This window comes from Trachinotus anak, unplaced genomic scaffold (assembly GCF_046630095.1).
Source record: "Trachinotus anak isolate AG129_WGS33_773 ecotype Australia unplaced genomic scaffold, CSIRO_AGI_Tana_v1 ptg000024l, whole genome shotgun sequence".
In the NCBI taxonomy this organism is placed as follows: Eukaryota; Metazoa; Chordata; class Actinopteri; order Carangiformes; family Carangidae; genus Trachinotus; species Trachinotus anak.
Genome location: NW_027273875.1, coordinates 5,991,375 through 6,019,206, shown reverse-complemented (window position 1 = coordinate 6,019,206; position 27,832 = coordinate 5,991,375). Strand labels below are relative to the sequence as shown.

General features: G+C 40.5%; 1 protein-coding gene across 3 annotated transcripts in view; it reads left to right on the top strand.

Annotated features, from left to right (window-relative positions):
- Positions 1–27,832, top strand: part of LOC139607665 (neurexin-2-like) — a 108,421-nt gene that overhangs the window by 16,948 nt on the left and 63,641 nt on the right. For 2 of the 3 annotated variants that reach the window (XM_071460743.1, XM_071460741.1), the window contains exons 2-9: positions 3,854–5,000; positions 6,348–6,368; positions 11,774–11,803; positions 12,044–12,055; positions 17,019–17,320; positions 21,600–21,761; positions 26,008–26,437; positions 27,146–27,529. In XM_071460743.1, the coding sequence (XP_071316844.1) occupies positions 4,298–5,000; positions 6,348–6,368; positions 11,774–11,803; positions 12,044–12,055; positions 17,019–17,320; positions 21,600–21,761; positions 26,008–26,437; positions 27,146–27,529 (2,044 nt within the window). In that variant the 5' untranslated portion in view covers positions 3,854–4,297. The remainder of the gene's footprint in view (positions 1–3,853; positions 5,001–6,347; positions 6,369–11,773; positions 11,804–12,043; positions 12,056–17,018; positions 17,321–21,599; positions 21,762–26,007; positions 26,438–27,145; positions 27,530–27,832) is intronic. The other variant, XM_071460742.1, reaches the window with a different exon arrangement.

The window sequence follows — 27,832 nt, the reverse complement described above, 5'->3', positions numbered from 1 at the left end:
TTTCTGCCTGTTTCATCACTAACTTTGTGCCCCTGAAGCATGGTTACCTAGCATTTAAGTAGCACTAGCTGTCTGTAACAAGGTCAGTGTAGACTTTGCTGGAGGAAGGATCTGTCTAACCATCCTCTCTAGTGCATTGTTTGTACCGACATGGATTAAATAAAACGGCCCTGTGATCACATGGAGAAGGTATGTTCAGAATTATATTGTGCATGTCTTTTTATAATATGAATTAAGTATCTCTGTTCTCATATATGATGATATAGTCATGATATAGATAGTACCTTGACTAGTATAAAATACATACAGTGTCACTGGCTGTGGTATAATAATACATGATGGTATGAAATATGCACTGTGGTGCAGCAGTGTCCATAGCAGTGCAGTATTTTTTCGCTTTGCAGTGGCATTGGTAATTGGATCAATTGTATATGGTGTTATGGTATTACCATGGTACTTTGTTGTATGCTGTAGGGGTAACTATAACAACAGTGCAATAACCTAACAAAATGTGTATTATAGTAGCAGAACGAAAACAGCTCAGAATTCTTAGTGAAAATATGGGGCAGGTGAGAAATAAGCCACTATGTTCTGCAGAGGGGAGACCAGCAGACCAGATTAAATTCATGATTCTAGGTATCAGTATTTTTCAGTGGTGGAGGATGCACAAAAGTGTGTATCTGGGTGGCCTATCAGAGTTGGCACCAGCCCTCAGTGAAATGAGATTAATTGGCCACCCTGGTGTCCCTGTACCAGATCATGATGGGAAATTGGCCTGTTGTTACCCACTGAGAAAATCCATTATAAATGTAGAGGAGGCAATGTTACATTTTATAAGCTTAACTGTGAACACTTTTCTTGCAAGTTGATACATTATTATTGTGTGATCCACGGGTCCTATGTGGATAGGGGCTGACACTTGGCCCTGGTTTTAGCTCTCTGCCATATATTTAATGGGATTGTTGTTATCATTTTTTAAGAGTGAGTGCTATACCATTGCTATAAGTTAAGCTGGCTAAACAATCCTGTTAAGGCCAGAAAATATCAAAAATGTTGTAGACAGTGCAGCTTTTTTAAAACATTTTGTTACAAAAATCCTATTGTAAGACTTCAGATGTGCTGAATCACCTTAAAAGTTCTTTGCAGGTGCAGAGAAATGATATTTGCCAGACTAGCATCACAAAGCCCCGCTGAGAAATAGGCCTTTGCATGTTTCACTGGCCTGTGTGTTATATTTTGAGTGCTGGTGAAATTGATGCGAGCGAAGGGAGTTGGTTATCACTGAAGGAAACATGGGGGATGTCAAAGGTACAGATACAGAAGGATATACAAGATACAAACAAAAGATTTTCTCTGGAGTTATTGTCTGCATGGCCCATGGTTATATACATTTTTTAATAAGGATACCTTATTTAATCTTAAACCTTATTTAACCTGAGGCCTGGGGCTTTTCTGTGTGGAGTTATCATGTTCTCCCTGTGTCTGTGTGGGTTCCCTCCGGGTACTCCAGCTCCAGACATGCATATTAGGTCAATTGGTTACTCTATATTGCCCATAGGTGAGAATGTGAGTGTGAATGGTTGTTTGTCTCTGTATATCAGCCCTGTGATAGACTGGCGACCTGTCCAGGGTGTATCCTGCCCTTGCCCAATGTGAGCTGGGATTGGCTCCAGCCCCCCTGCAACCCGGTTCAGATATAAGCGGTATAGATAATGGAACCTTATTTGTGTCAGATTTTAAACCAATATTTACTTCAGAATATTTCAGTTTTAAATGGTTTTGTACTACTTGTGAATTATGGTACATTTATATAACTTTTAATGGTGTCTCGAAGCACAAGTAGCTCTTAATTAGTGTAAATGGGAGTTGCTGAAAAACAATTATCATGGGGAGAGACCATGAAAGCACCACATGTCTCCTTTTCTTTTTATGTGCAAAAATACTAATGTGTTATTTTTCTAAATCAAAACCAAGTCGAGCACGTATATACAGCTGCAACAGGCCCTAAGAAACATTTCACACACCATGCCTGACCCTGGAAAATTGCAATTCATCCTGTGAGGAGGGTGTCAGTTTTTATGACCTTCCAAGATACAGCTATTACCATGATAAACCCATCTATCAGAGGGGTTTTCTCCCAGCCTGCAGCCTTCTGATACTTTGGGGAGAAACTGTGACAAGAGCTGTGAATTTGCTGCGTTGCACTCTTTGTTGTGACGTCTACCTTTAGCGAAAAAAACCCCAACTGTAGCACTCCCTCATCAGCAAGAGACCCAATAGAGGCTGTAATTCCCTGTAGACTCAAACACATATTATATTTCTCTCTGTGGCAGAGATGAAATTGGGCCACACTTCTGCTTCTGCTCCTAGTTGAGAAATGTGTATAAATGTGAGTTCTTTCCCATTATTTCTTATTTTCAGACAAATTAGCTCTTTTTGTGGTTTATGACAAACCCTAGAGCTTTAACTTGACAATTTTTTTCCTGTAGTGAGTATTTATTGTAGACTAATCAACTGAATCTGAATGGATCAACACCTCGTACATAAAATGCTAGTATCTGTATGCCTTTCTCTTTCTGAGGAGACAGGGTGACTTTGGTACATTTTGTGAATGTTAAGAGTGGAGAGCTTAACAGGCACTGAACATTATTCTTTCTAAATCAAACATATTTTGAGTTTGATCAGATTTAAGATGTTTTGCATGCAATATATACATAGTATGCATCCTTGAAATCTACAATGATGTTCCACTCTGTTGTGCAAACTGGTTGTAATAGATTGTAGTGTCTGATTTTGGTTTTAATCACTTAATTAGATCACACAACGGTATTGCTCTTTTATGTGTTTTTAATAGGTTTTGTACAGCAGTGAGTTCTTTGGCACAGAGGCATAAGCTAAATTTGTGACTATATAGACAATACTTGTCTGTAGAATAAATTCTTTATTGGTTTTGTTCTCTGTAGGGAAATTGTTGGTAATAATGAAAAGAAGAATAAACACTACTCTCATCCTTTAAATACAAATTTTGTCTCTTAGAATATGTGCAGTCTCCCCAGACGCACGATGATTGGGCACCAGTTGCAGCTTTTAGTCTGAATGGTAGCAATGAGTCAGGGCAGATTCCCACTTCAGCCAAAGACTGGTGCCCAACTTTATTTGTGTCCTCAGGCCTGGGAGGCATGCCCTCTTTTGTTATCACAAAATATTGATTTTTTTTGTTTGGTTTTTTTTTTTTTTGGTGGTTGGTTTCTAATACAGACCTCTTCCTTTACATCCCTCCCAGCCTCTGGCCTGCATGTGTTGTTTAGCTGTAACGTCTTAGCTTGAGTGCAGGGAGCGCAGACGGCTTAAGGGGCTCAACATCACTGAAGTTAGTGAGGCCATGCATTGCACCAAAACATCTGTGGGGGTGCTTATGAAACAGACTTTACCCACCAGCGTGTTTGAAATCAGCACAGGTCTCAGCAAGCTCGTGAGACCCTCTGTTTCCCTTTCTGCCTGAATGTTAAAACATGAGGTGGGGTGCCAGGATTGAGATGTTCCTTGGCCAAAATATCGTGTTGAGGGAATCTGTTGCTGGAATCTCTAGGCTGTGGCCATGATCTTTATGATAACCAGAAGGCAACAATAAGTTGTTTGAAATGGCTTATAAAAAATGTGAACCCCTGCTGAATGCTGAAATCTTCATAACAGTAATCTCCATGTTTACCTCTGCAATTTTAATGATTTGTTAGAGTCTGTCGTTAATTTGCCATGTTATTCATAATGACCATAGATTATTTACCTTTTTTGTACAATAGATTGTTAGGAATCTTTCCAGCTATTCATTACATGTTCTTCTTTTATGTCTTAGGATGTTGAGAGGCTGAGGAGAATGGAGGCTGTACCTAGGCTGCGTGCCTAGCTAACCCATGGAGAACTGACAGGAACAGTACTGGATGGAGGCCAAAACACTGGATGGCGAAGACGAGGAAGCACACAGTATTGTGGATCACTTGTGTTGTTTGTTCTCTTTCTCAGCTGATTCAAAGTAGATGCAAAGTATTCTGCAATGTGCCTCATTTGTTCGCTCTGTCACGTGTCACGCATGGAGAGATGGCAAAAAGAATCAGGATAGTCATTCAAGGCTAAAGAGACTCTTTTACTGCATGTGGGAGTTGCAGTGATAGTTTTGCTAATTCTAGGGTGATAACTAAATAAGTGTAGACACTAGATAACAATTCTTCCTCACAGCTGTGTTGGATACATATGAATTAGAGACCACAAAGGAAACTGGTAGTTGTAGATAGTAATCATCATGGGTAGGTGTGAAGGCAAGGCTTCCTGGTTACTGTTGTTAGCTGGATTGGTGCTAACAGGAATAGCTTTGGAGTATGAGGGGGTTCCTGGTCAGTGGACACGCTACGGCCAGTGGGACGCCAAGACAACAGGTGAGCTCAGCTTTATCCTGAAAACTAACACCAGCAAAGCGCTGGTGCTCTATCTGGATGATGGAGGGAACTGCGACTTCCTGGAGCTTCTAATTGCAGACGGGAGGCTCCAGATGCGCTTCACCATCCATTGTGCTGAACCAGCCTCCCTGCACACAGAGACGCGCATCAACGACCAGCGCTGGCACAGAATCCTTCTTTCTCGTAATTACAAAGAGACCAGGCTGGTGGTGGACAACGAGGAGAAAGTGGCTGAGGTGAAGTCCAAGAGAAAAGAGATGGTAGTGGCCAGTGACCTCTACGTGGGGGGGATCTCACCTGACGTGCGTCTCTCTGCCCTGACGTCCAGCACTGTCAAATATGAGCCGCCATTCCAGGGCCTTATAGCCAATTTGAAACTGGGGGAGGCACTACCAGTGCTGTTGGATGGTCAAGCTGTTCATAGTGATTTGGAGTACATATGTGCCGCACACTCTCCCTGCAGCAACAAAGGCCTGTGCTCCGTCAGCCAAGGAGAGGTCCTCTGCGACTGTATCAATACCAGCTACAGGGGAAGGTACTGCCATGAAGGTAAGAAAAATATCATCCCTTTATTTGTAACAAAATGTATTTTTAGCATTCGTGGTATTTATTCATTCATTTATTTATTTATGTGTTTTGTATGAGTTGGTGATACACCAAATTTATAGTGAAATATGTTGCCCTCTGTGAAATTTGCGAAGGGTCACATGCAACAGAAGCACTTAATCACAAACACTTAAATATCACCAGTATACATACATTACATTAATAATCTCAGAGGCATAACGTTGTGATATACAATTCCCTATAGTTAACTATGCAGTTCTTTTGTAATGCCATTGCTTGGCTACTGAAAAATCTTTAGCTTAAATAAAGGAAGGTATTGATTGATTGATTGATTATCAATGCCCCATGTCTATGTCATTGAGCTTCAGAGAATAATTAATAATGTCCATGTAAAAGCAATCCAGGCTAAAGTATACTACAGCAGTACTTGAAAGCTGCTTGGATGTGTGAGTCCAGCGCTCTTATTAATTATCTCCACAAGTCATGGAGGATAAGCAGCTGTCCTCATGTGACAGCTGTTTTCAACACAGGGACATTTAACAGGCCATCAAATGGATGTCGGTTTTTTTTATTTTGGTAAGTCAACAAAACAAAAGGACAAAACTTAGTAGTAGTCAGTCATTAATACACGTTTGGCTTTGAAGCTCTGCAGCCTTGTCCCTCAAGGTCAGGGGTCACAGGTGGGGACCTTCCTAGCTTAAAAGACAAAGCAGAATCCTGGTAGGGATTCCTTCTTTTAAAAAGTGGACCCATAAGCTGCAAATGTTCTTTTTATTGCATTAATTTTAACAATTTATCTATCTGTACACCATTACAGTAGCCACTGATGTAGTCTTTAATGACAGCCTGCATTTTTTTTAACAAGTATGCCTTATTTAAGTGATACCATAATACTGGAGTGAATAGTGAATGTAGCTCTTAAACATCACAATAACTGAGAGTGTTCTGCCAAATGTTTAGTTCTTGTCTAGCTACTAATAGGCTATTCACTAACAAATTGTTGAAAGACATTGCATTCACACTGCACTGTGACTCTGTCTGTGATTATATGACTATACAGACTATTTGTTGGATTCAATGCCAGGATTTTTGTCAGTAATGTTAATTCTACAGCTATACTAACAGAACAAACAACCATACTCTGCAAATAACATGTGTCAGTCAGATAACATGTTTCATTGAAAGAAGCAGAAAGCTTAAACAAAACATGACGTTTTCATCATTGTGTGTTAGTTTTGATGTAGACTGTTGGTTTGTGTGTTGGATTGATACTGAAAAATATCCTTCTGTGAACATTAAATATCTGTGGTTTCCTTTATTCTCCTGCAGCTGTCCAGAAAGAAGTAGAAGGTAAGACAGTGCATTATATAATGAGCGTAATGATGAACATAATTTGTTTTCCCTGGTGCTCTTACTTGCAAAGGCTATTACCACAGCCTCAGTGTGTGAGAGTGTGTTTGGTTATTATCAGGTTGTTATTGTCAGTTTGGACTGCAGTTCTGACATCCAACAAATTAAGCTAAAGGAGATGTACTATCAATGGTCACAAGGTCACAAAGGAAAAAACGCTTAATGCGCAGAATGCTCATTGTGTATATATAATCAGTGGGCTCAAGGTGACTGGGGAGGTCTGCAGAGTATGCGGGTGTCTCAGAGTATGGGGGGGGCAGAGAAAATGACTGCTCAGATATACTTTGTTTTATTATTTATAACTTCTGTGTTTTTCCTCTCTCTTCAGTGCATATTTTCCTCATGTCAACTACTGTTTACTGTTAAGATTTACTAAGCCTTATGCTCCAAGGTCAGTATGTGGATTAAACTCAGACATGATGGCATAAATCCTCTGGTATAACAACTGAATACCAAGGTCTTGACATTCATAAAATTGTAACAATATTTGCATATAAAATTATTTTCTTAAGAGGAATAAATATCCTTTGGCAGGAAAACAGACACCTCTGTCGTTACACTTTTACTGACCACAATTAAACAGGACTGGTTTTCCGATGGGGTGCACATACTGAACGTGAAATGAAGATTGAAAGCGAGGAGAGAGATTTGTTTAGCTGGCATCAGAGCGAGACATCCATCTCTCCAGTAAGGACTGCTGGTTGTGGTGAAAGGGCAGCCAACAGGCTCAAGAGACCAGCGCAAGGTGCACTGAACCACTGCACATTATAAATCACCAGCACAGACCTATGCACACCTGCTCTCCAAAATCCTGCTTCTGACACTTACTTGCTGTGTATCAGCAAAATAGACTGAAGATTGCAAAATGTTTCTGTCATTATGTATAGTCTCTTTACATTGTCGTGCAGAATACAAGTACAAAAGTGTAGAATGGATTCAACAACAGCACACACATACATAGTGGTGTACAAAATATTAGATGTGATACGTTATCAGAGATGTTGAATGTTTTGGGACAGATTCTACAGATGCTGCATTTAAAACAGCACTTCACTAAGACTTAGTGACTGTCGTGTATGGTCATATGCTTCAGTAACAGTTAATAGGTCTCATCCTTGCACTGTTTCAAAAAAAACAAGCATTAATCATGCTTAATTATGGGCAAAGATGGTATGGCTCTGCTCACAGCAGAAAGGCGGGCATTATTAAATGACATGCTGCAAAGAGAGCACATCAGAATGTTTATTGGATTAAAGCTTGACATGGAGACAATTCCCAATGCAGAAGGCATGAAAACAACAATGACAACAGCAAAATCACACTCACCAGATGCCTTTTTTGCTATCCTTCAAACCACTCCATGTGCTATTCGGCAGCAAGTCTTTGTTGTCCTTGCATTTGACAGAAATAGACGAATGTTTGCATTAGCTAAATCGCCTCCCTCCTTCAGAGATGGCTAAGATGGTTACCCATATGCTATATTTGGGCTTGGCTGTGGGTTTTGAGTGGTGCAGGAATTATCTGTATTTGTCTGAGGAACTGCTTTAAGGCAGTGAAAACCTTTCGGCACAGCAGGTGAGTCTTCTGAGTTGTTCATCGACAGTGTGCAGCACGTGGGCTCCCGTCGATCTGTGCGGACAAAGGCCATGGTGGGGCATGCTCTAATGCCAGAGAGTGCAGCATCCTCTGATGTTTTGTGAGTGGAAAAAAACACAGGTCTGTGAACGAGAGATAAGGACAGCTACCTCACATGGCAGATATAGAACAGAGAAATCTCTCAAACGTATAGGAAAACCTCACCCAACACAGACATTCCAAGTGCAAACACATTTTCATTGTTTCACGTGTAAGCACACACTAAGGACACACTGAGACTAAGAACTGCAGGGGCGACTAAGCAAGCATAGAAATCTTTGAAAGAAAGTAAACTGGTCCTGGTGGGCTTGCATCTTTCAGCAGCAGTGACCTTGGTCTAATCCCTCATTACAACAGGCTCCATAATACAGTACTTTTCTTGGAAAAGCAAATATGGCAAATCTTAATCCTCGAGCAATGGCTCTTTCTTCGTAGATGCTCGCTAATTAATGTCACAATAATGACTGAGAGGTCCTTCAGCATCTGCATTTGTATTTTCACTATATTTATAAATTAAACCCACTAAGATAGCAGATTTATTTTGGTTTTTAGCCACACGGACATGAATTCTCTATCTCATTTTATTCGTGAAAAATTTTATAACCTTCTATGTGTTGTAGATAGCAATAAAAAAAAACTTTCACATGAGGATAAAAATAAGTTGAATCAAAAAGAGGGAGAGGGAGGAAACCTTGATACTTAACACAATCCAAAAATATTTCAGCTATTTTATACCAGCATGGCAGCACTCGCTAGAATATTATCATTGCACTCATTGTATCTGTCATACGTTCCCCTCGCTAACCTTTACTGGGTAAACCCACACTGAATTACAGTGGACAGAAAATTATATGGGTTCAAACCTCCAACCAGCTTGAACATCATTAACTGCGATGTGGCCATAGGTGCAACCTGCCTGATGGTTTGAAAACACAAAGCGTCGTTCAGCAGCAGTCTTTATTTATTTACGATTTATTATGGATTTACACAAGATTAGGAGATGTAGATAAGTAGGCAAACACCTTATTAATAGATGATTGCTGTTCACAAACCGAATTCCATGATGAAATTATCAATTAACATCACTTCACATCAGTAGAACAGTGGGCTATAATGAGGCCAAGTCAAAAGGATCCTAAAAGCAAGATGCAAACATTTTAATAAAATGATCTTATATCACCTGGTAAATTTCTGTTTCCCCCGAAACTCGTCTTATATTGTTATGGTTGTCTCTTATTTAAAAACAGAAAACTAATAGATTACTGGCAGGAGAGGTGATTTATTTTCATGCCTCTCTAATGGGATTCTACAGGTATCCCTGCCTTTTCGTGCAGTGAGCTACGATGTAAGGTTCAGCCATGTGGGATGAGCATATTCAATGGATGACTGCTCCAAGACAAGGGCCGCAATGACACCATTCCTCATCCACTTTTCCTGGACTGCACAGTTAAAGTCAAAGAACGCTTTGTTGGCTGAGACACTTGCTAAGTGCTGCTTGCCCTGATCTGTTTTGGTCGCCAGCATCAGTGTCCATTAGTAAGAGATGCAGGTCAGTTCTGCTTGCCCCAGTGCTCAAAAAAAGAAATCAAAAGTGTACGGCATTATAGCTGTGAATTCTTTGGGTCAAAGCTCCCTTCTCCAGTGACACACAAACCAGCAGAGTGAAGGGTTCGAAAGGGGCATGCTCCACTTGACAAAGCAAAGGCATCTGGCTTTGTGACTGATTCTGGTTATTAATTGGATAACGGGCAACCCACCCATCCACCTTCACACCTGTAGAAGACAAACAGATGGAAAGAGACGTTACCTCACATCCCTCTTGCTGTCTTGGTCAGTGGTGGCTTGCAACCTTGCACTTTTTCTTTTATAGCATAACCATGAGTAGAGCATACAGACACCAGAGGAAGATGATGCTTGAGCTCAAGTGCAGTCAAACCTTAGTACGTCAAGGGAAAATGTGATCACCTGAGCGGCGATGAGGGGAAGAAGAGGTGGCATAAATTATGCCTTGTATATAAATAAGTTGGCTTGTCATGTGGAATGCACAGACACAGTGGGGGTACACACAGCAGCTCTTTGTTTGCTATGTCGACAGGGTTGTGGGTGAATCCTGTCTAAGCAGAGGCTCAGTCAGTGGCTTTGCAATGGTACACTATAACAAAAGCCTACATGTTGGCAGGCAAGGATTGTCCCGGGGTAATCATGTCTATCCCACACCTGGAGTTGCATCCTGACCAGCCTTGTTCAAAGGAACATGTGGAGGAGATTTGTGCGAGAGTGAGGAGCTCCTTCATAAGGTTTTACCTAATGACTGAACAGGGACTTGAACTGTGGGAGAGGGACTTGCCGTATGAGCATCTTAGAGTGTTGATACACTAATGAGAGCTGTTTGTGTTGGCTGGCACAGTGGGACTCATGTGCTCAGCAGAGGTGTTGTATTGTGTCATTTCCATCTCCTTCTTGGCAAGAGGAGCAGGTGAGGTTTGTCTGTGTTTATCTGTGTCTGTGCTTTGCACAGGACATAGGTGTGACAGACTTAAGCTGGTGGTGCGCACAAAACTAAATCCAATTTGGCTTTGATGGCCACAGTGTGTGCAGGCAGACCAGCTTGACTTTTATATACTGTCATCTTCAACTGCTCAGCAATATCATGTTATTCATAGGTTTCAGTGTATTTTCAGTTTACGGCATATATTTCTGGTAGTTTTACTATAGCTTTATAATGAGCCATGTTACATTTAGTTTGGAGTATACTGTCTGTGTTAGTGGTTAAAAGGGTTACACCATTCATTCCTGTATATGTGGACCAATGCGATCAGCCCCTGTGTCCAACACAGCAGCCTGTACATTGGGCTAACCCTTCTGTCTTGACAGGAAATAGAGGTGAGTTGTGGTGTTTTTTTCCTTGGCTGACCCACTGTATGATGATTTATAGTCAGTGAGGCTTTAACACGGTGCAGCATTATGTCTGAGCTCCCCTCTGCTTTTTTTCCGGCATTAAAGGGTCAGGTATGGCAGGTCATTGCTGGCTGACCTAATGGTTTTTATTTCAGTGTATAGCAGGGGCATAGTCCTCACCTTCCACCCCTAAACCTATCGAGCTCTATTAGGTGGTAAATCCTCTGTGAAAAAGTTTGATAGTCGCTCAAGATTTAGTGGATAAGGAATAGTGTCGCTTCTGCCCTTTCATAAAATAATGCCACGTAGAAGCTTAAATCAGCTCATCGGGATTGGCTGAGCACTTACATGCAAAAATATCTGTGTGTAGAGAGGTGGAGGTGAGGGGCTGAGCCTATAGAGCTCCGTTAGAGATCCAAGATCGTAGATCTACCGTTACTACGTGTAACTTTTAAGATTAGGGGTAAAGCAGGTTTTATCTATATCTGATACATCTCAAACACTGTCTGCATCAAGTAAACATACAGTATGTGTTCCATTTAGAAAAAAGCATCTGTGTGAGCAACTACCTATAAGGGTTGCACCAATCAAGATGTTTTTTTCTTTCCTTGCCTTCCCTCTCCTCCCTTGAGATGTTTGTCTGTTTTTGGTTTGATTTCCCCTTTATATTTTAGTTTGAACTTTGACATCCGTACCTACCCCAGGATGTCTGTCACAAACTGCAGTCCAACATTGTGACAATGCTTTTGTTCTCCCGAACCTCTTTATGAACTTCCTGTTTTCGTATCCTTTTTTCTGTTCTTTCCCTCAAGGTCTGGCGCACCTGATGTTAAACCGCCAAGGTATGGGGTCTATTGGTTTGCTTTTCCTTCCCAGCCACCTGATCACAACATTTCCCCTCCCCTGAAATCATTTTAGTTAACTGTGCTGCACTAATATTTCCTCTCCTCTTTTCTCATATACTTGCCTATTCGTTTTTGCTTCCTGTCATGTTATGCTCACTACTCACTCAATTTTTGTCCGTCAAACCCTTGTCCTGACCACTGACTGAGCTACTGGAACATCACCTTTGACCTCTGCAGTTTTTCGCCAAGGTAATGCATCTATGCACATAAAATCTCTTCGGTTTGGTTTCATGGTGTTATCAAAGGAAATGAACAGGTGTCAGTAAAAAAGGGATTTCATGCCAAATGTGTCTCACGTCCGCTCACAAAAACCTTTTATTGGCTTCTGAAATAATCAGAAATATACACAAACATATTATCAGCATATTTTTTTGCATACTTCGGGCTGTTATATGCACAATTTTAATGCAGTTACTAGATAGTGCTGATTTCTCAAATGTGTGATCATTGGGTTGTTTATGATCATTGATAGGTGGGTTATAAATTACATTCCCTTCAAATGATTTCTGAATGATTTGCAGTGGTGCTAATGTGTTGAATATCCATAAAAGCACAGATTAAAAAACAGATTTCAAACAACTGGTGGAAGAGGTATTTGCACATACACACACAGTCAAGAATAGACACCACTGTGATGTTCTGTTCTTCATTAAAAAAAAGAGCGTTTTGCACACATTTTAATTCAAGTGCCGATTAACATCTGAATCATAGTAAAGCTGAAGTACATTCATCCAATACAATGTAGGTAAAACATCAGAACATTACAGAAAAAAGGGGCATTTTGACTGCATAATATGGGTTTCACTGACCCACATGAAGTTGACTGTATTTATGTTTTGTGTTTTCTGCCACATGTTGGGAGACTGAGATAAAAGTCACCATCCTGTCTCCATGGCAATCGATGTCGTCTCTAAACACAGAGACTTGGCTTTGATGACCCACTGACAGTATAATACACATTAGTCCTCTTTTTTCATTACAGAAATGTTAGTTAGACCATTATTTTGAGATAAAACACAGTCTTAGATGACAAGTTTTTCTAGAAATCACATTTTTGTTAATTGTTACGGCTTATATGTTAAGGATTTCATATATATATATATATATATATATATGTACAGGTCCACAGAAACAAAATCAATTCATTAGTGTTTTTATTTTCAGTAAGATGTCATTATACATGTTCTGCAGATGTAAACTGAAATAGCTCAACTATGTTACACCTACTCTCATAGAGCACAAATCTGTGAAGATGAAAGAAACGTGTGTGGCAGGATGCTGGGTGTTCTCATGTATATTTTCTGGTGTAGAACTGATTAATACTAATATTGAGGTCATTTACAGTAGATGAAAAGGCGAATACTTCACAGTAGCCTATGATTACACCAGTTTTTCATCCACTATAAATGGTGTAGCTTGAGGCTGTACATGACTGTGACATTATAGATTAAGGTCTCGATTCTTTGAAACGAAATTTGTTCGTGTTCACAAAAAGTAATCAGTCTTTCTAAGGCCAAAAGATAATGTTCAGTATAAGTTCTTGCTTTAATTGATAGGAATGCTGATAGAGCAATGCAGTTGAATACATTGTATGCTTCTACTGCTTCAACTGCACAATGATTAACATTTCTGTATTAGAATAACGCTACTATATAAAACATTTAGTAAGTCATACAGTAAGTGTGTCCTAAAGGCCAACCACAGTGTGATTTGTCGTGAAATGAGGCCTAAATGTAATTGCTCCATTTCATGCATCAATAATAATAAGAGGTTAGTAATTGATTGTGGAATGAAGATTTACAGAAATAACCCTCCAAGCAAGCACTCATAGTATAGCATTAGTCACAAAGTACATCTGACTTCATGAGACATCAAAGTTTTATTCAACCATTTAATATTATAACAAACGTTTGATATGAACTTTGACAATGTTCATTTAGCCTGAAGAGATACTAAAGAGAGTTGATCTGAATTTATTTGGCCACAACTAATTTCAAATCAAATATGCCCCATAGTTGTCCCTCCCTGTCCTTCAGTTTATAAATGAACTAAAAGCATTTTGCAGACGAGCAGTCACAGGCGGCTGCTTGTGTATGTGTTTCACTCCCAGAATTCTTTGACATACAGATATACTGTAGATGGTGCGATTATTCAGCAGGTGTAGCTTATTGACCGCCCAGAGTGCTTATGCACATCCCTGCCTCCAGGCCAGAAGGGAAAAATTACCCCGCCGTCCACATGCCCACACTACTTGACTTAGGTTTGGGTACACCTGGCCAACAACTGACTCCCCGCCCCTGAGCAAGAGACAAAGTCAGCAACAGCCATCTGTGCTCTGGGCTTTTGAACCACTTTGAAATGAATCAGCTGTAAAGCTTAATATTAATGAGCAGTCAACATGTTGACATGGTGGTGTGGCTACTGCATCACAGTGTAATTGTAACACAGACTGAAACAGGTGGGCTACCAGGAATTAAGAGCAGGTAAAGTCATCCCACCTCCTGGCACGTTTGATGTGCCTCATACTGTGGCAGCAGCTAATGTGTGGCTCTGGGCAGGACCTTTACAGATAATCCTTTTTGGACATGACCATAGCAACAGCATAAGCTGCTATTAACTATCTGAAAGTTAACTTGTCCAGCGTTCAGGTGGCACCCAAGATGCATTAGCTCCCTCCATATTTTGTATTGAATTTGCCAGAGCTGCATCCTGATATAAGGATTCACTATTTGTATTCTGAACTTAGAGAGGACCATGGGGTGCAAGGAGTTGAGAGATTGTATAATGTAAAGCGGAGACAAGACCATGAGAAGAGAAGAGAGACATGTAGAGTTGTTGATGCTGCCATCATATTCTGCTGAGCCGTCTTTTTCTGCACACATGGGCATCCATTTGCATTTAGCGATGGTGCGGTGCAATGATCTTATACTGTAGCTGCAGCCAAGGTAGAAGGTTGATGGCTCTGCCCCCACAGTCTGCTGCAGCATGCATAAAGTGCTAAACTGCTCCAGCAGCATCTCTTAGCTGTACTGACTGCAGCCAGTGTCTCTCACTGCATTTCCTTGAGTCAGTGCCAAAGTCTGTCTGGTGTCAGAGCAGAAGCAGTCATTATTACCTTTTTGCTGGTAAATGTTGTTGCTGCAGACAATGGGTGACCTCCTTGGTAAGTAGGAAATCTCAAACATCCCTAGTGATCCCTCAAAGACCTTCAAGAGGAATTCAGGGTCATCTTCATTATGTGAACCTCTCAACCACTGTATGTTACCTTCAGTGTTCACTGTATTTACTGCACTCAGGTGTACATTTCTCCTGCAACATCGGTCAAATGTGGAACTTCACAGTTAGGCTGAACAACAGTAGCTTAGCAAGTTGCTGTCTGCCTAAAAGGTGTGTAACTACACTGCTCAAACAATGGAGACTAATGGGACCACTGATCCTGCTGGTTTAAATTGGCCCCTGAGTTCAGAAGCCGACATTACTGTACAAACAAACATAGGCTTAAGAGACAGCTTATCCCTCTAACAACTTGCTCAGTAGCTCGAAGGCTGCATCGTATAAACAAGCGAAGGAAGGGGTGCCTATACTGACTTGAAACAGCCCACTCATGAGTTCAAGAACTGTGTTATACAATAGCTAACATTATTCATGTGGTTCAATGTAAAATAATAGTTTAATGTCAAAAGTTACGAGACTGGAAATGTGAATTTTACTGTGGATTTCAATATTGTGAGGATTAAGAGTGGGTGTCAGAATGTGTTAATGTACTGTATGTGTGTGCAAGGCCTAAGCGAATTATGAAGCTGAGTAAAACACTGTGTTTTATCATTCAGTATACAATAGGACAGAGGCAAACCCCATAGGGCTGGTTGGCAAAATCACAATAAAACATTTAACGCAAAGTTGTATGACCGCTTGCAACTGCAGTGTCAAGTTCAGTTTTCAACACTTTGCTGGTTTTTACTCTCAGGTTGTTGCATGTCCTCACAGTCTTAAGATGTATAATTTGCTACTAAATAGTTGCACATGTTTTAATGTAGGGTTTCTATCCATCTATCTATCTATCTATCTATCTATCTATCTATCTATCTATCTATCTATCTGTCTATGTATCTATCTACCTGTCTATCTGTCTATCATTATAGTTCATCTTACATTTGCAATAAGTGTCAAAAACAAATCAAAAAGCTTTATCTTGTGTAACATGCAGTCATTGGAAGCCTAATGAACTAACATAATATCAAGTATTATGAGAAAAGATGTTTGACACCAAAAGTACATTGATAGGGTTCTTAGTGCAGCTTGTGAAAACTTATGTTGCCATTGTGGGATGCTAAGAAAGGATGAGGCAGACAAAACTGACATTTTCCCTCTGCTCTGGTTAAACCTGTATATTTTAACACACTGGAAATGTATTTGGATTGCAGGGGTGCCCTGCAAGGCCTGACATATTTATCTTGGTATTTTTTTAAATGCCACACTTCAAGAGGACAAATGATTTCTTCGAACAGCTGGGCACTCAAACTTGACTCAAATAGAAGTAAATAAGTTATTTGTTGGCAACAGTTGTCAGCTGCATATTTGGTGTACTACTGAGAATTTACAGCACCACAACAGTGTACGTGGGATCGACTCAAAGTAGACTATAAAGCACATGTCCATAGCAATGAAGGCACGTGTCACCAAGTGTAACAGTGACTCACAGATCGCAGAATAAGAAACATTAGGCTGTGGCTACACGGAAAATACCTATTCGTAAGATCTGTTTTTTTGTTGTTGTTTTTTTTTTTTTTTGTTGGTTTTGATCCTTTCTCTGCCTTTGTTGACAATGAGAAAAATAAAGAATATCACCAGTCTTATTCTTCAACGTGTATAAAATATACAGTATTGTGTCTCCCCTTTGTAGCAGTGTACAGGGATCTTGTGGCATATGTTAATAACTCTACAAATAAATACATGGTCTGTTCAACGTATTATTGGTGATAGTGAAATATTTGTCAAAAATAATACATTACTGTTGATTGTCCACTCATGTTAGCCTTATGTCACACACTAAAGTGCAACTCTAGTAGGGAATATACTGTACAGTAGATGAGTCAAGCTTAAGCCTGATGACTGCAAGAATTATCTAAGATGTTTTCTCCTTCCCTCTCAGGGCAGGAGGAGTCAGTGGCCACCTTCAAAGGCAATGAGTTCTTCAGCTACAACCTGTCCCAGACACCCATTCAGAGCAATTTGGATGAGATCACGCTATCCTTCCGCACCCTTCAGAGGAACGGCCTGCTGCTTCACACAGGGAAGTCAGCAGACTATGTCAACCTGTCCCTGAGGAACGGAGCTCTGTGGCTGGTCATCAACCTGGGCTCTGGTGCTTTCGAGGCCCTGGTGGAACCTGCCAGTGGGAAGTTTAATGACAATGTCTGGCATGATGTTCGAGTGACACGCAACCTCCGCCAGGTGTGTATGCATCCACTTCCTGTAATGTCCAGACTTGCTGCGCTCAGGCATAAGACACTCACTGTTTTTGGAAAAAATACATTCCATTGACTTTACTGATTCTGTCCTCATGTCTGCCATTATGTGGACAGCTGGAAATTAAAGACTTAATAGATACGTAATTATCTTTAACATTTGGATCAGACCCAGGTGATACCAGGCCCATGTGAACATGGGTGAGGCACTATAGTCCACTATCAGTGTAAACACTAACAAATACTGTGCTGGTTTCTGTTGAGTGTTTAATATTATATATGTGCTCTGTTGGACTCCCTGTCTCCCATTTTCCACATTCTGATAGATATTACAAGCTCATATTAGGTCATTGCCCTCTTTCTCATGAAATAGATTGCTTTGTTGGGAATCTCTGAGTCCTTTTATAATCAGCAACTTGCTTTTCTCTGCACCCACAAGATTGCTGTGAAGGCCTTTTTTACCTTATTAAAAGAAAGACTCAACTCACACAGCAGTAGCCATCATTTTCATGTATCCTGCACCAGTGTTGAGATCTCTGGAGCTTGTTCATTTTTCTATCTTTACAGAACAATGATTGCCAGACAGATTTTCCGATTTTTGACAAGCTCAACTGTAACAACAAGCCAAAAACACATTTTTTGTAGTCGTAGGCAGCCGTATCACAGAGGTCATGCAAGACAAAGTGAAGCTTATGTAATGAATACAGCCATTGCATGTATGTCTGACATTGCACTGCTGTACCTACTGTACTCTAGCCAAGTACAACTCAGCCCTAAGGTTTTATATTCATTACCGTTGTCCACTGGACAGGGCACAGACCTGAATTCCTAAACTAATTGACTTGCAGGATGTGTCTGTTACATTAAATGTTACCCTGCTGGCACTCTACAGTCACTCTGCAATTAGTCCCATCATACCGTACCTTAAAGCTTCACTGGCCAATGCTTTTTTTATATTAACACCAAATTAATGACTTGGTTGCAGTGACAAACCCACAGACAATTACCCATTTCTGCAGGTCTATGGAGCGTTTAGCTTACAAATTTACTCTATGGTTCAACACTCTCATCAGTGCTGTTTCCAGTAACAGCGGCCGACAAGCAGCAAATGAATTCTGATACATAGAGTTGCCTGCCCAACACCAAACTGTGAACAGACAAAGTAAACAACTATCTGGTGAAGAAAGCTAAAGAATAAAAAGGAGAGTAAATGACTGACAACTGACACAACTCTGAATGCTTAAGTTCCATTTTTTCTGATGTGTTGTTTGCTAACATTTAAGCAATATCAGCTTATAGTGATGTTCTAGCAGTCACTGAGCAACATTATCAATTGTGTGGAGTCACATTTGTGGCCATCTGGTAAATAATTACTCTCCTTTAGCTCTATTTTTGTTTTCTACAAACCCCTTAGGGAAATATCTGGCACTTCAGCAGCTACGCTCCACTATGTTCACCAGTTAGTCACTGAGCAGATTGTATACAGTGGATTTTTAACAACATTTTGGCCACTAATGTCAGCTCCAGAAAAACATGTAGCCACTCTTAGTCAGTGCTTTCTTTTTATGCACAGCTAATATATTCGAACTTATTCTTTTAGCATATTCGTCAGATGCCCCTGGTGACACCAATGTTAAAATGCCATAGCTCGGTGTAATAAATGTTTTTGGAGCATTGACTCAGTGTGGACATTTTTTGGAATTGCTTTATGTGCTTCAGTCTGCCAATGCACTTGGCACATATTCGGAAGTATATACAATATGTTGAGGCACACAAATTGTATCAGCTCAAGCAGAGCTCCTTTGAGCTAAGGTGCAATGTAATGGTCTTACCTTAAAACTGTATTTAAAAATTGGCTTCTGATCACTTATTGTAGTAAATTTCCCTGAACCACAACTAAATTAAACACGTCTCTCTACAATGAGCTCTGCCATGTGCAATGCATTTAAATGTTTGATTTCTTGCAGAAGTAGAGCTCATTTTGTTTCTAACTATCTTGTCATTACCAGTATATTCTGAACTTGTCACATTAACCTGCATATAAACTTGCATCTTCCTTCACATCTATTTTCTTACCCTGGCTTCCAGAAGAACTGCAATCCAATGCTTACAACCTCACTTATGCTTTCAGCCGTGCATTTGATCCCTGTGTAAATTGCTTTCCCCTCAGATAAGTTACCTCACTGACATGTAGATAGGGGGAACTGTAACTCCCAAGAGAGTGCTGGTGGAAACATTTTATTAGATCCGGTGGTGCTTTTCAGGCTAGAATTCCTCCCATTACTATCTCCCTCTCCATCGGTTTTTTCTTTTACTGTCGTGGCTGAACCAATGTGTTCATTCTCTCCTTTTCTGACCCTTATTAATGATGCATCCACCTATTTATGGGCCTGTGCAGAACACACAACACAAAAACATTCATACACACCACACTGTTGATACCTCTTAACACTGCATTAAAAGCTTACTGTAACTCTTGAGCTCCACTAACAGTCACCATGTGTTAGCCTTTAATCAGCTCCATGTAACAGTGGCTGTCTATAAATCCTGGAGAAATTAAAGTGTACGAACCAGGACTGGAGACTGAATATTACCCTAATGTGTGCTTCTAATTAATGACAATTTTGCCTAATTCAGTAATTACCTTTGAACGCATTCATCCTTCACTTCTGATTTCAAATGCCAGAAAATTAACTGTCTGGAGTGTCAGGATATGGTGTAATACCCACTATTAGACATTGGTCATGCTTTTCTAGACATTGTGAAATGAAAGAGAAAGCAGCATCAATCACTTTTATTCTCTGAAGTTTCTGTGATGTGCAGTATCATCCACCCACATTTGAGCCATGCCATTGTCCACTAGAGGACAAGTCTTCAGCACTAGATAGACAGAAATCAATATCTGCCTGTCCCAGAGAATGGTCAGACAGGACCTCATTTTAGAGACCTGACACCTGAAGATACCTTGTCAGGTCATTCTTTTGTCTCTTATCCTCTTGCTCTTAACAAACCAGTAATTTTCACAGAATACACACCACAGATTTTACAAAGTTAAGCCATTCTCCAGGGCTTTTACCACTCAGATCGCTTGATCGTGAGTCTGACATTTTAAATTTGTTGTGTGCTTATTGAGACCTCACTAGGTGATAATGATGAATCTTTTCTGAGTGACTACACCACTTTACCACCAATATATACTTAAGCTGATGTGTAGAAATGTAACTCACAGATACCTTCATTGGTGCCATCTTTCTCTTTTAATAGAAATCCTCTGGTTTTTAACTGTAACGATTATTGTTCTATAAACATATTATATTGCAATTGGTTAAAATTCTCATTTCGTCCTAATTAAAATTAAATTCTAAATCAAACATTATCATCAGACATGTGTACACAGTGTATAGTGAAGGTGCATCAGCTGTTTACCTGACAGCTAAGGGAGCAGGTCCCTCTCTTCAATAGGAATAGGCGCGGCCTGATTTTGACAAATCATTTTTTGAACGACATCTTTCGACTCAAGCCCTGCTTTTCTGAAATGATTGTGAATGGTTTGAGACCAATTAACTGAATCTTTGAATCAGGAAGTCCCCTGCCTCGTTGGAGCTGTCATTTTTTCATCTTTGACCTAAAATGCAATTTATCACAAGCAATACAATTTACAAAAGAGCCATTAGCTTTTCACAGTAGATTTTGCTGAAAGCTAAAAAAAAATGTCCATCCACAAAAAAAAAAAAAAAAAAAATCATAATTGTTTTCACTTATTATCCCAAAGTGGGAGCTGTTATATTTGTGCAGTAATACATTTTAACTGTAGGCTCATTGTCATGACAACAAGCATATCTTTTTTCCCATATAGCCCTATTCAGTCATTCATTCCTATTGTCTCTGTGTACTGATGAGACTGATACAAGAATAATCTTGTTTTGTTGCTGGCAATATTGCTGTCTTGATATCTTTAATCTCAAATTAATTGAGTATACTGTGGCATGCATATTGCTTTGGAGCAAAATATCATTGGAAAGAATATTTATGCTATACTGACTCTACTGCAATCCTGCTAATATATCAGAAACAGGGATCAGCAGAGATTAGTGAACCCTTCAAAGCTGTTCTTGTAATTGCCTTCTAGATCCAACATTAAGGCAAGCTCAACCAGAATCAAGAAACGAAGCATGAAATAATTAGGCCAGTTCTTTCTGTTTGACTTAAAATCTCTCTGTGTCTTGTCACTTATTTTCCTCACACTCTCTACATGGATCCTCTAGGTGACGATTTTGGTGGATGGGATTCTCACGACCACTGGCTACACTCAGGAGGACTACACCATGCTGGGCTCTGATGATCTCTTCTACATAGGGGGCAGCCTAAACACAGCTGACCTGCCAGGCTCCCCTGTTAGCAACAACTTCATGGGCTGTCTGAAAGATGTGAGTACAGCCTGACCTCAGTCTCAGCAGAGGACTGGAAATACTATCCTACCCTCTTTAGATAGCACTAACCCTTCCTATATGCAGCGCATGTTCTGCGTATAGAAAATCACTCCTCACATTTATATTGATTTTCCTGTTGTAGGGTGTTTGAAGGAGAAACATTTAGCTGAGAGGCTGCACGGTGCAGAGCATATGCATTCATAGATTCCCGTGGGAATCCCTTTGAGAATGTAGCGCCTAATATACAGAAGAAACAGATGCATTTGCTCTTGTACATTCCTGAATCACAGTCAGTTTCCATCACTGCCTCCACCTTTTTGAAGCCTTTTAACTCTGGCCCTGTACCTGTCACATTGATTATCTTGAGCATGCAAGTTCAGATCATGTACTTAGCATTAAAATTAGTATAGGCAAAGCACTGAATTATGGGTTAATGCCCAATTTCAGCCCAGTCTCACAAATTTTTAATGAAGTGAGCAATCTCATAAAAAGCAAATGATGTGCTATGTGCATTAAAAGTAAGAGAAATGCTTTCCCCTGGCAAGGAAGGATTAGGAGGAGACATAACTAAAACAGGCAGTAGTTGATGTTTTAGTGAGGTGGGAAGTAATAGCATGGTGGCATATGGGTGTATACATATTTCCTTGGCATCAATACCCAACTCTTCTCTTCTCTCAGAGACACTAGCAACTAAGGACATAAGACCATTTATTCCATAAATGCTTATAAACTGTTATTAGGCTCTGCTCTTGATCCCCATTAAATCCAGCTGCATGGGATTCAGCTGGGAGTATAAAGCGCCAAGGACGGAACAGACACATCACTTAGAGATTGGATACACAAAATGCACAAGGCAAACAGAGTAGAAATAACAAGACTTAGCTAGTAACAGCATCAGCAGGTTGGAGCAAAGCATAACAGGCAGCAGCTTTATAGTGTGTGAGAGTCAGAGCTTGACAGACAATAAAGATTGTCATATTATCTTGTTAAAGGTAGACTGAAGTAGACTGACTGACTTACTTGAAAATTGTTGGAGACTAACGTAAAAAGGTTTCTTTTTCAGTTTCAAATGTTTCTTATCATGGCCCAATGGTAAATGCAGTTTTCACTTGCCACTTTCTGTGGTCACAGGATGTATTTATAGTGGAGATCTGAAATCTTCAGATGGCTTTATTTTTATACACAACAAGTATTCTGTATTTCAAAGTCCAGTCCCATGGCACAGTAATAGAGAAATTACTGACAAATTCTTTACATTTATGATCTTTAGTTGCGCTGTTCTCTGGGGGTGGCAATGCCAGTCAGTCGGTTGGTCTGTTTTCCACTACTTTAGCCCAGACTGAAATATCTCAGCCAATATTTTTCCTGGCTTTCCCTCCATCATCATAATCAAGTTAAAATTTAAATGCGTCCAGTACTTTGGTTTATGGCCAAATACCTGCAAAAATAGTGTGTTTATTGCTTCTTAACATGTGTTAACATGTTAACAGGCAAAACTAAGATGGTGAACCTGGCAAATATTACCTGCTATACACGAGCAAGTTAGCATTGCCATTGTGAGCATGTTAGCCAGTTGATGTTGCCATAGAGGAACAGTCCTCACAGTCTGCAGCTCTGTAATTTTTCTCCATTAAACTCTCCAGCACAGACACATTTAAAATTAATGTGTATGTGTTATGATATTAGCAGTATTTGTTAGTCAAGTACATAACATCAACATCTGAAAGCACTCAGGCGTTTGCTGAATGATTTCTGCATAATTACTCTGCGGTGTGAATACACTGCAATGAAGATGAGATGTTATTTATGGACAGGTTTGTCCCAGCAACGCTGCCAATGCTGCAACCTCCGCTCTGTGGGCGGTGTAGCTGGTGGTGCTGTTTAGTCCTACTACTACCGTGCGTAGTCACACAGATGTGCTGTAGGCATGCAGGGAGAGTATGACGGGATAAAGAGTCATGATGATGGGATGACAAACCTGGAAAGTCCTGGTGAGCGGAGGCAGAGGCAGAGCTGATCAGATGGTATCAGCCCGACAGGAAACCCAGAAGCTGGGTTCAATGACGGGTCAGTCCAAGCCAGAGCTCTGAATTTGGTGATGACCAAGAGGAACAAAACTCTCACACATACATATTCAATTTGGGAAAGAAAAGTGAGAAGTGTCTAAAATATTTATTGTATGAGCAGTGGATTTATTCAGGGGTATATCTGTCTTATTTTATTGAATGTAGAGAGCTTGGGCCATGACTAATCTCTCTAGATGTTACATGATAATAGATGTGAGTGCCGCTGCGTAGAGGCCATCAGGTTCATCAGGTACACAAAACATAATGGCCACTTTCAGAAAAATGTCACAACTACAACAATGAGCAGGTAGAGATGAAGTTGTCTATGAAATCACTGGCTTATTGGTCTGCAGTATGTGTGCCCACATGATATTCCATACCACATCATTAGGGTCCTCTGCTTTAACGCTTCAAAGATCGTACCCACTTTTGTTATGAAGAATGTGTTCACACAGCCGTTAGCAGCGGAGAAGGTCTTCATTCTCTGCTGCTGTTACTCCTCACTACTTAAACATAAAAGGAGGACTTTGTCAACTGACATTGGAAGAGCTTTATTCTTGTGTTTTGGGATACTCTGTAATCCTTGTCACATAAAACAGGCGACTGAATTGGTGAAATAGGATTCCACTTCCTGTATTGTCCTTTGGCTTATATAATAGCCTTGCAGAGGTCACAGCTTGCATTTTTGTAGCCATCTAGACGTTATGTTCCTAGTTGTAAACAACGTCTGTACATAATTGCTAATGCACTGTTCTCACTTTGTTTAAGTGACTGTCTCCCCATTTAAAAATTGCCTGTTACACTCATTTCTCGATGGTCAGTTTCACCATCTGATTTCACTGCTTAATTAGTCACACTGAGGCAGTGTGAAGTGTGATATTGGCTCAAATTGCCTCTCAGCTCCGCTGTTAGTCCTCTGTGCAGTGTGGTGTGTCACCTCAGGCAGCGGCTGGTCGCAGAGTGATGTGGCAGATAACAATGGGCTCGGGGTGACTTACCACTGATAGAAAATGAGACAAGGGTTGTCATCTCCTGCTGTGCATATTGATGAACCCAGAATCAAAGTAGAAAATGATACAACACAGACATTCTATTGTAGTATGCTCTCAGTTTGACCAAGGTATTGTGTATCTTTTATTACAAGTGCATATCTTTAAAAAAAAGGGCTTGTATTTCACTCTCACTGTTTCCTGTGATTGATCTAAAATATCAAATCAATAGCCAGATACTCCTCAAAGCCAGAGGGAGGTCTGTACATTCGCTGCTGATTTTTTTTTTTTCTTTTACCACTGTTTAGCTCTTACCTCTTATGAGTTCAGATATGAAAATGAGCACATGAAAATAAAAGTATATGCCCTCTTCATTTACTAAATTTACCTTGAAAGTGTGTGTTGTTCTTGTCAAGGATGGAGTCCACCTCTCTCCCACCCACTTCCTCTGCTTTGACTTGATCCTCTTCAGTTTACTTGGTACAAACTGTTTGTCATTGTGTGGGTGCTATGTCTGTGATTCCTTGGCTGTGAATTTAAGATTATTCTATTGTCGGACTCATTGTACGCTCCTAAGTGATTCAGCTAAATGTTTAAAATGTAAATGTTTGCATTTGCATCTAAATCTAAATGCACTTCCAAATTTCATCAGCTTTTCAGCTCTGGCTTCCTTTTTGCTTTCTCATGACAGTCGTGTAGTTAATGTATAAATTGTGTGGTAAAGCTAAGAACATCCACATCCTGAGAACCAGGCAGATTCTCAGTGCGGTGAAGAAGAATTTCTGGTCTCACAACTTAAAACAGTCAGCTTTTGACTTTGACTTCCAGTAAAATAGTTCTTTATGATTCCTCTGTATCTGCATGGATACACAGTATGAGACAGGAACAATCTCAGTGAGATAAAATTTGGCTGATTTGTTTTTTATTAATGTATGGAGCGCTTCTGCATCCGTATAATTAAAGGTGCTAGTTTATTTGACACAGCGCTGGAAATGAAACCATCAGGACATTTTCTATCTGAGCTCTGAGTTCAGGGATGATTCACTGTGTTTTCTGCTGCGTGTCCTTGTGAATGTTGCTGTGTCATATCGATTCTAGTATGTATTAATGAGTAATATTCAACCTTTCCACTGAATCTGTTGCTCTCTCCAGCTGACACCTCACCATGACATCTCTCTCATTTATTAGGTGGTCTACAAGAACAATGAGTTTAGACTGGAGCTGTCACGGCTGGCTGAACAGCGAGACCCTAAGATCAGTATCCATGGTGACCTGATATTCAGCTGCGAGAATGTGGAAGCCCTGGAGCCGGTCACCTTCGACACGCCATCTGCCTACTTGACATTGCCCCGATGGAACACAAAGAAGACAGGCGCCATATCTTTTGACTTCCGCACCACAGAGCCCAGCGGCCTGCTGCTCTTCAGTCATGGCAGTCTGCAGGGAACGCTGCCCGACAGGAAGCCCAGGGCCGACTTCTTTGCCATAGAGCTGCTGGATGGATTTCTCTACCTGGTCATGGACATGGGCTCCGGCAGCATCAAGATAAAAGCAAGTAACACAAGGCTCAGTGATGGCGAGTGGTGCCATGTGGACTTTCAGAGGAAAGGACGCAATGGTAAGATAATTTTGTGTATTTGTGAAGGCAGGGGGAGCCCGCCGTCTGCTTCTGTTACTCTGTTTCTCCAGTTTTCGCTGTGGAAAAGAAAAAGGTTCTAAGCTGTGAAATCGCCATATGCCAGCATGGGTGCAGTCACATCAGCACATTTTTGCGTTTTTATTCACAGCAGTGAAACATGCATGCATATTAGGTTTTAATTACAACAATATTTTAGTTGCTATAATATATGTATGACATTTTGAAATCTGTGTTAACCTATTTCACAAGTGGCCAATTATACAGTCATCCACTTCAAATTAGGAAATGTCTGCCTTATTAGTACAATCCAAATGTCTGCCTTATTAGCAGCCAAAAAATACACACAGTGCCTTCTACTTCTTCCTTCATATTGCTATAAATACATTTCCGTCCTTCCCAAGTAGGGTAATATGACAATGCAGATTTGTCATTTATAATTCTTCACTTTTCCAGAGCAATTTTTAGTTTAAGTTTCTGCTTTTGTTCACAAAATCAATTCCTAAGGGCTGACAGTACTGTTTCTTTATCCACACTTTTTACAACAAGCACAAACTGGTGCCCATTTCCTCAATCTCACAGTTCATTTTCATTTTTCACTTAGCACAGCCCACGCGTACCTGTCTTCATTTTCTGCAAAAAAACATTGTATAAGTCCAAGTTGACTCACTGTTAATGCCTGCCCTACAGGCTTCATCTCTGTGAACAGCCAGAGCATCCCCTTTTCTGCTAATGAAGGCAGTGAGATCCTCGACCTAGACGGGGACATGTATCTTGGAGGTTTACCTGAGGATCGCCAAGCCCTCATGCTCCCCCCTGAGGTATGGACAGCCGCCCTCGGCCTTGGCTACGTGGGCTGTGTGAGAGATCTCTTCATTGACGGACAGAGCCGCAACCTGTGGAGGCTGGCAGAGGATCAGGGCGCCACAGGTGTCAGCAGCTTCTGTACCAGAGAGACTCATGTCAGGTGTGCCAGAGACACATGTGCCAACGGTGGACACTGCAGGGAAGGCTGGAACCGCCACATTTGTGACTGCAACGGCACTGGCTACCTAGGTCGCAGCTGTGAGAAGGGTAAGAGTTTCAGAGAGCGTTGATAGTGGATGGGGAGGATAAGTGATTTTAAATTGCTGCTGCAAAGCTTTTAACACACTTTGGCCGGCATTTTATTTATCAACTCAGCTGCATTGTAGCTTTAAAGTGCCTGCACAGATGGAAAAAAAAAAAGGTTGTTGCAAAGAAAATTCATTATCATGCCTTGATGCTCAACCCCCACAAACAATAATAATTTCATTTGCAATTGCTGTATGATCATCTAAATACTGTATAATATCGATTCAAATGAGAACCAGCTCAAAATAACCCGCCACGTCCATG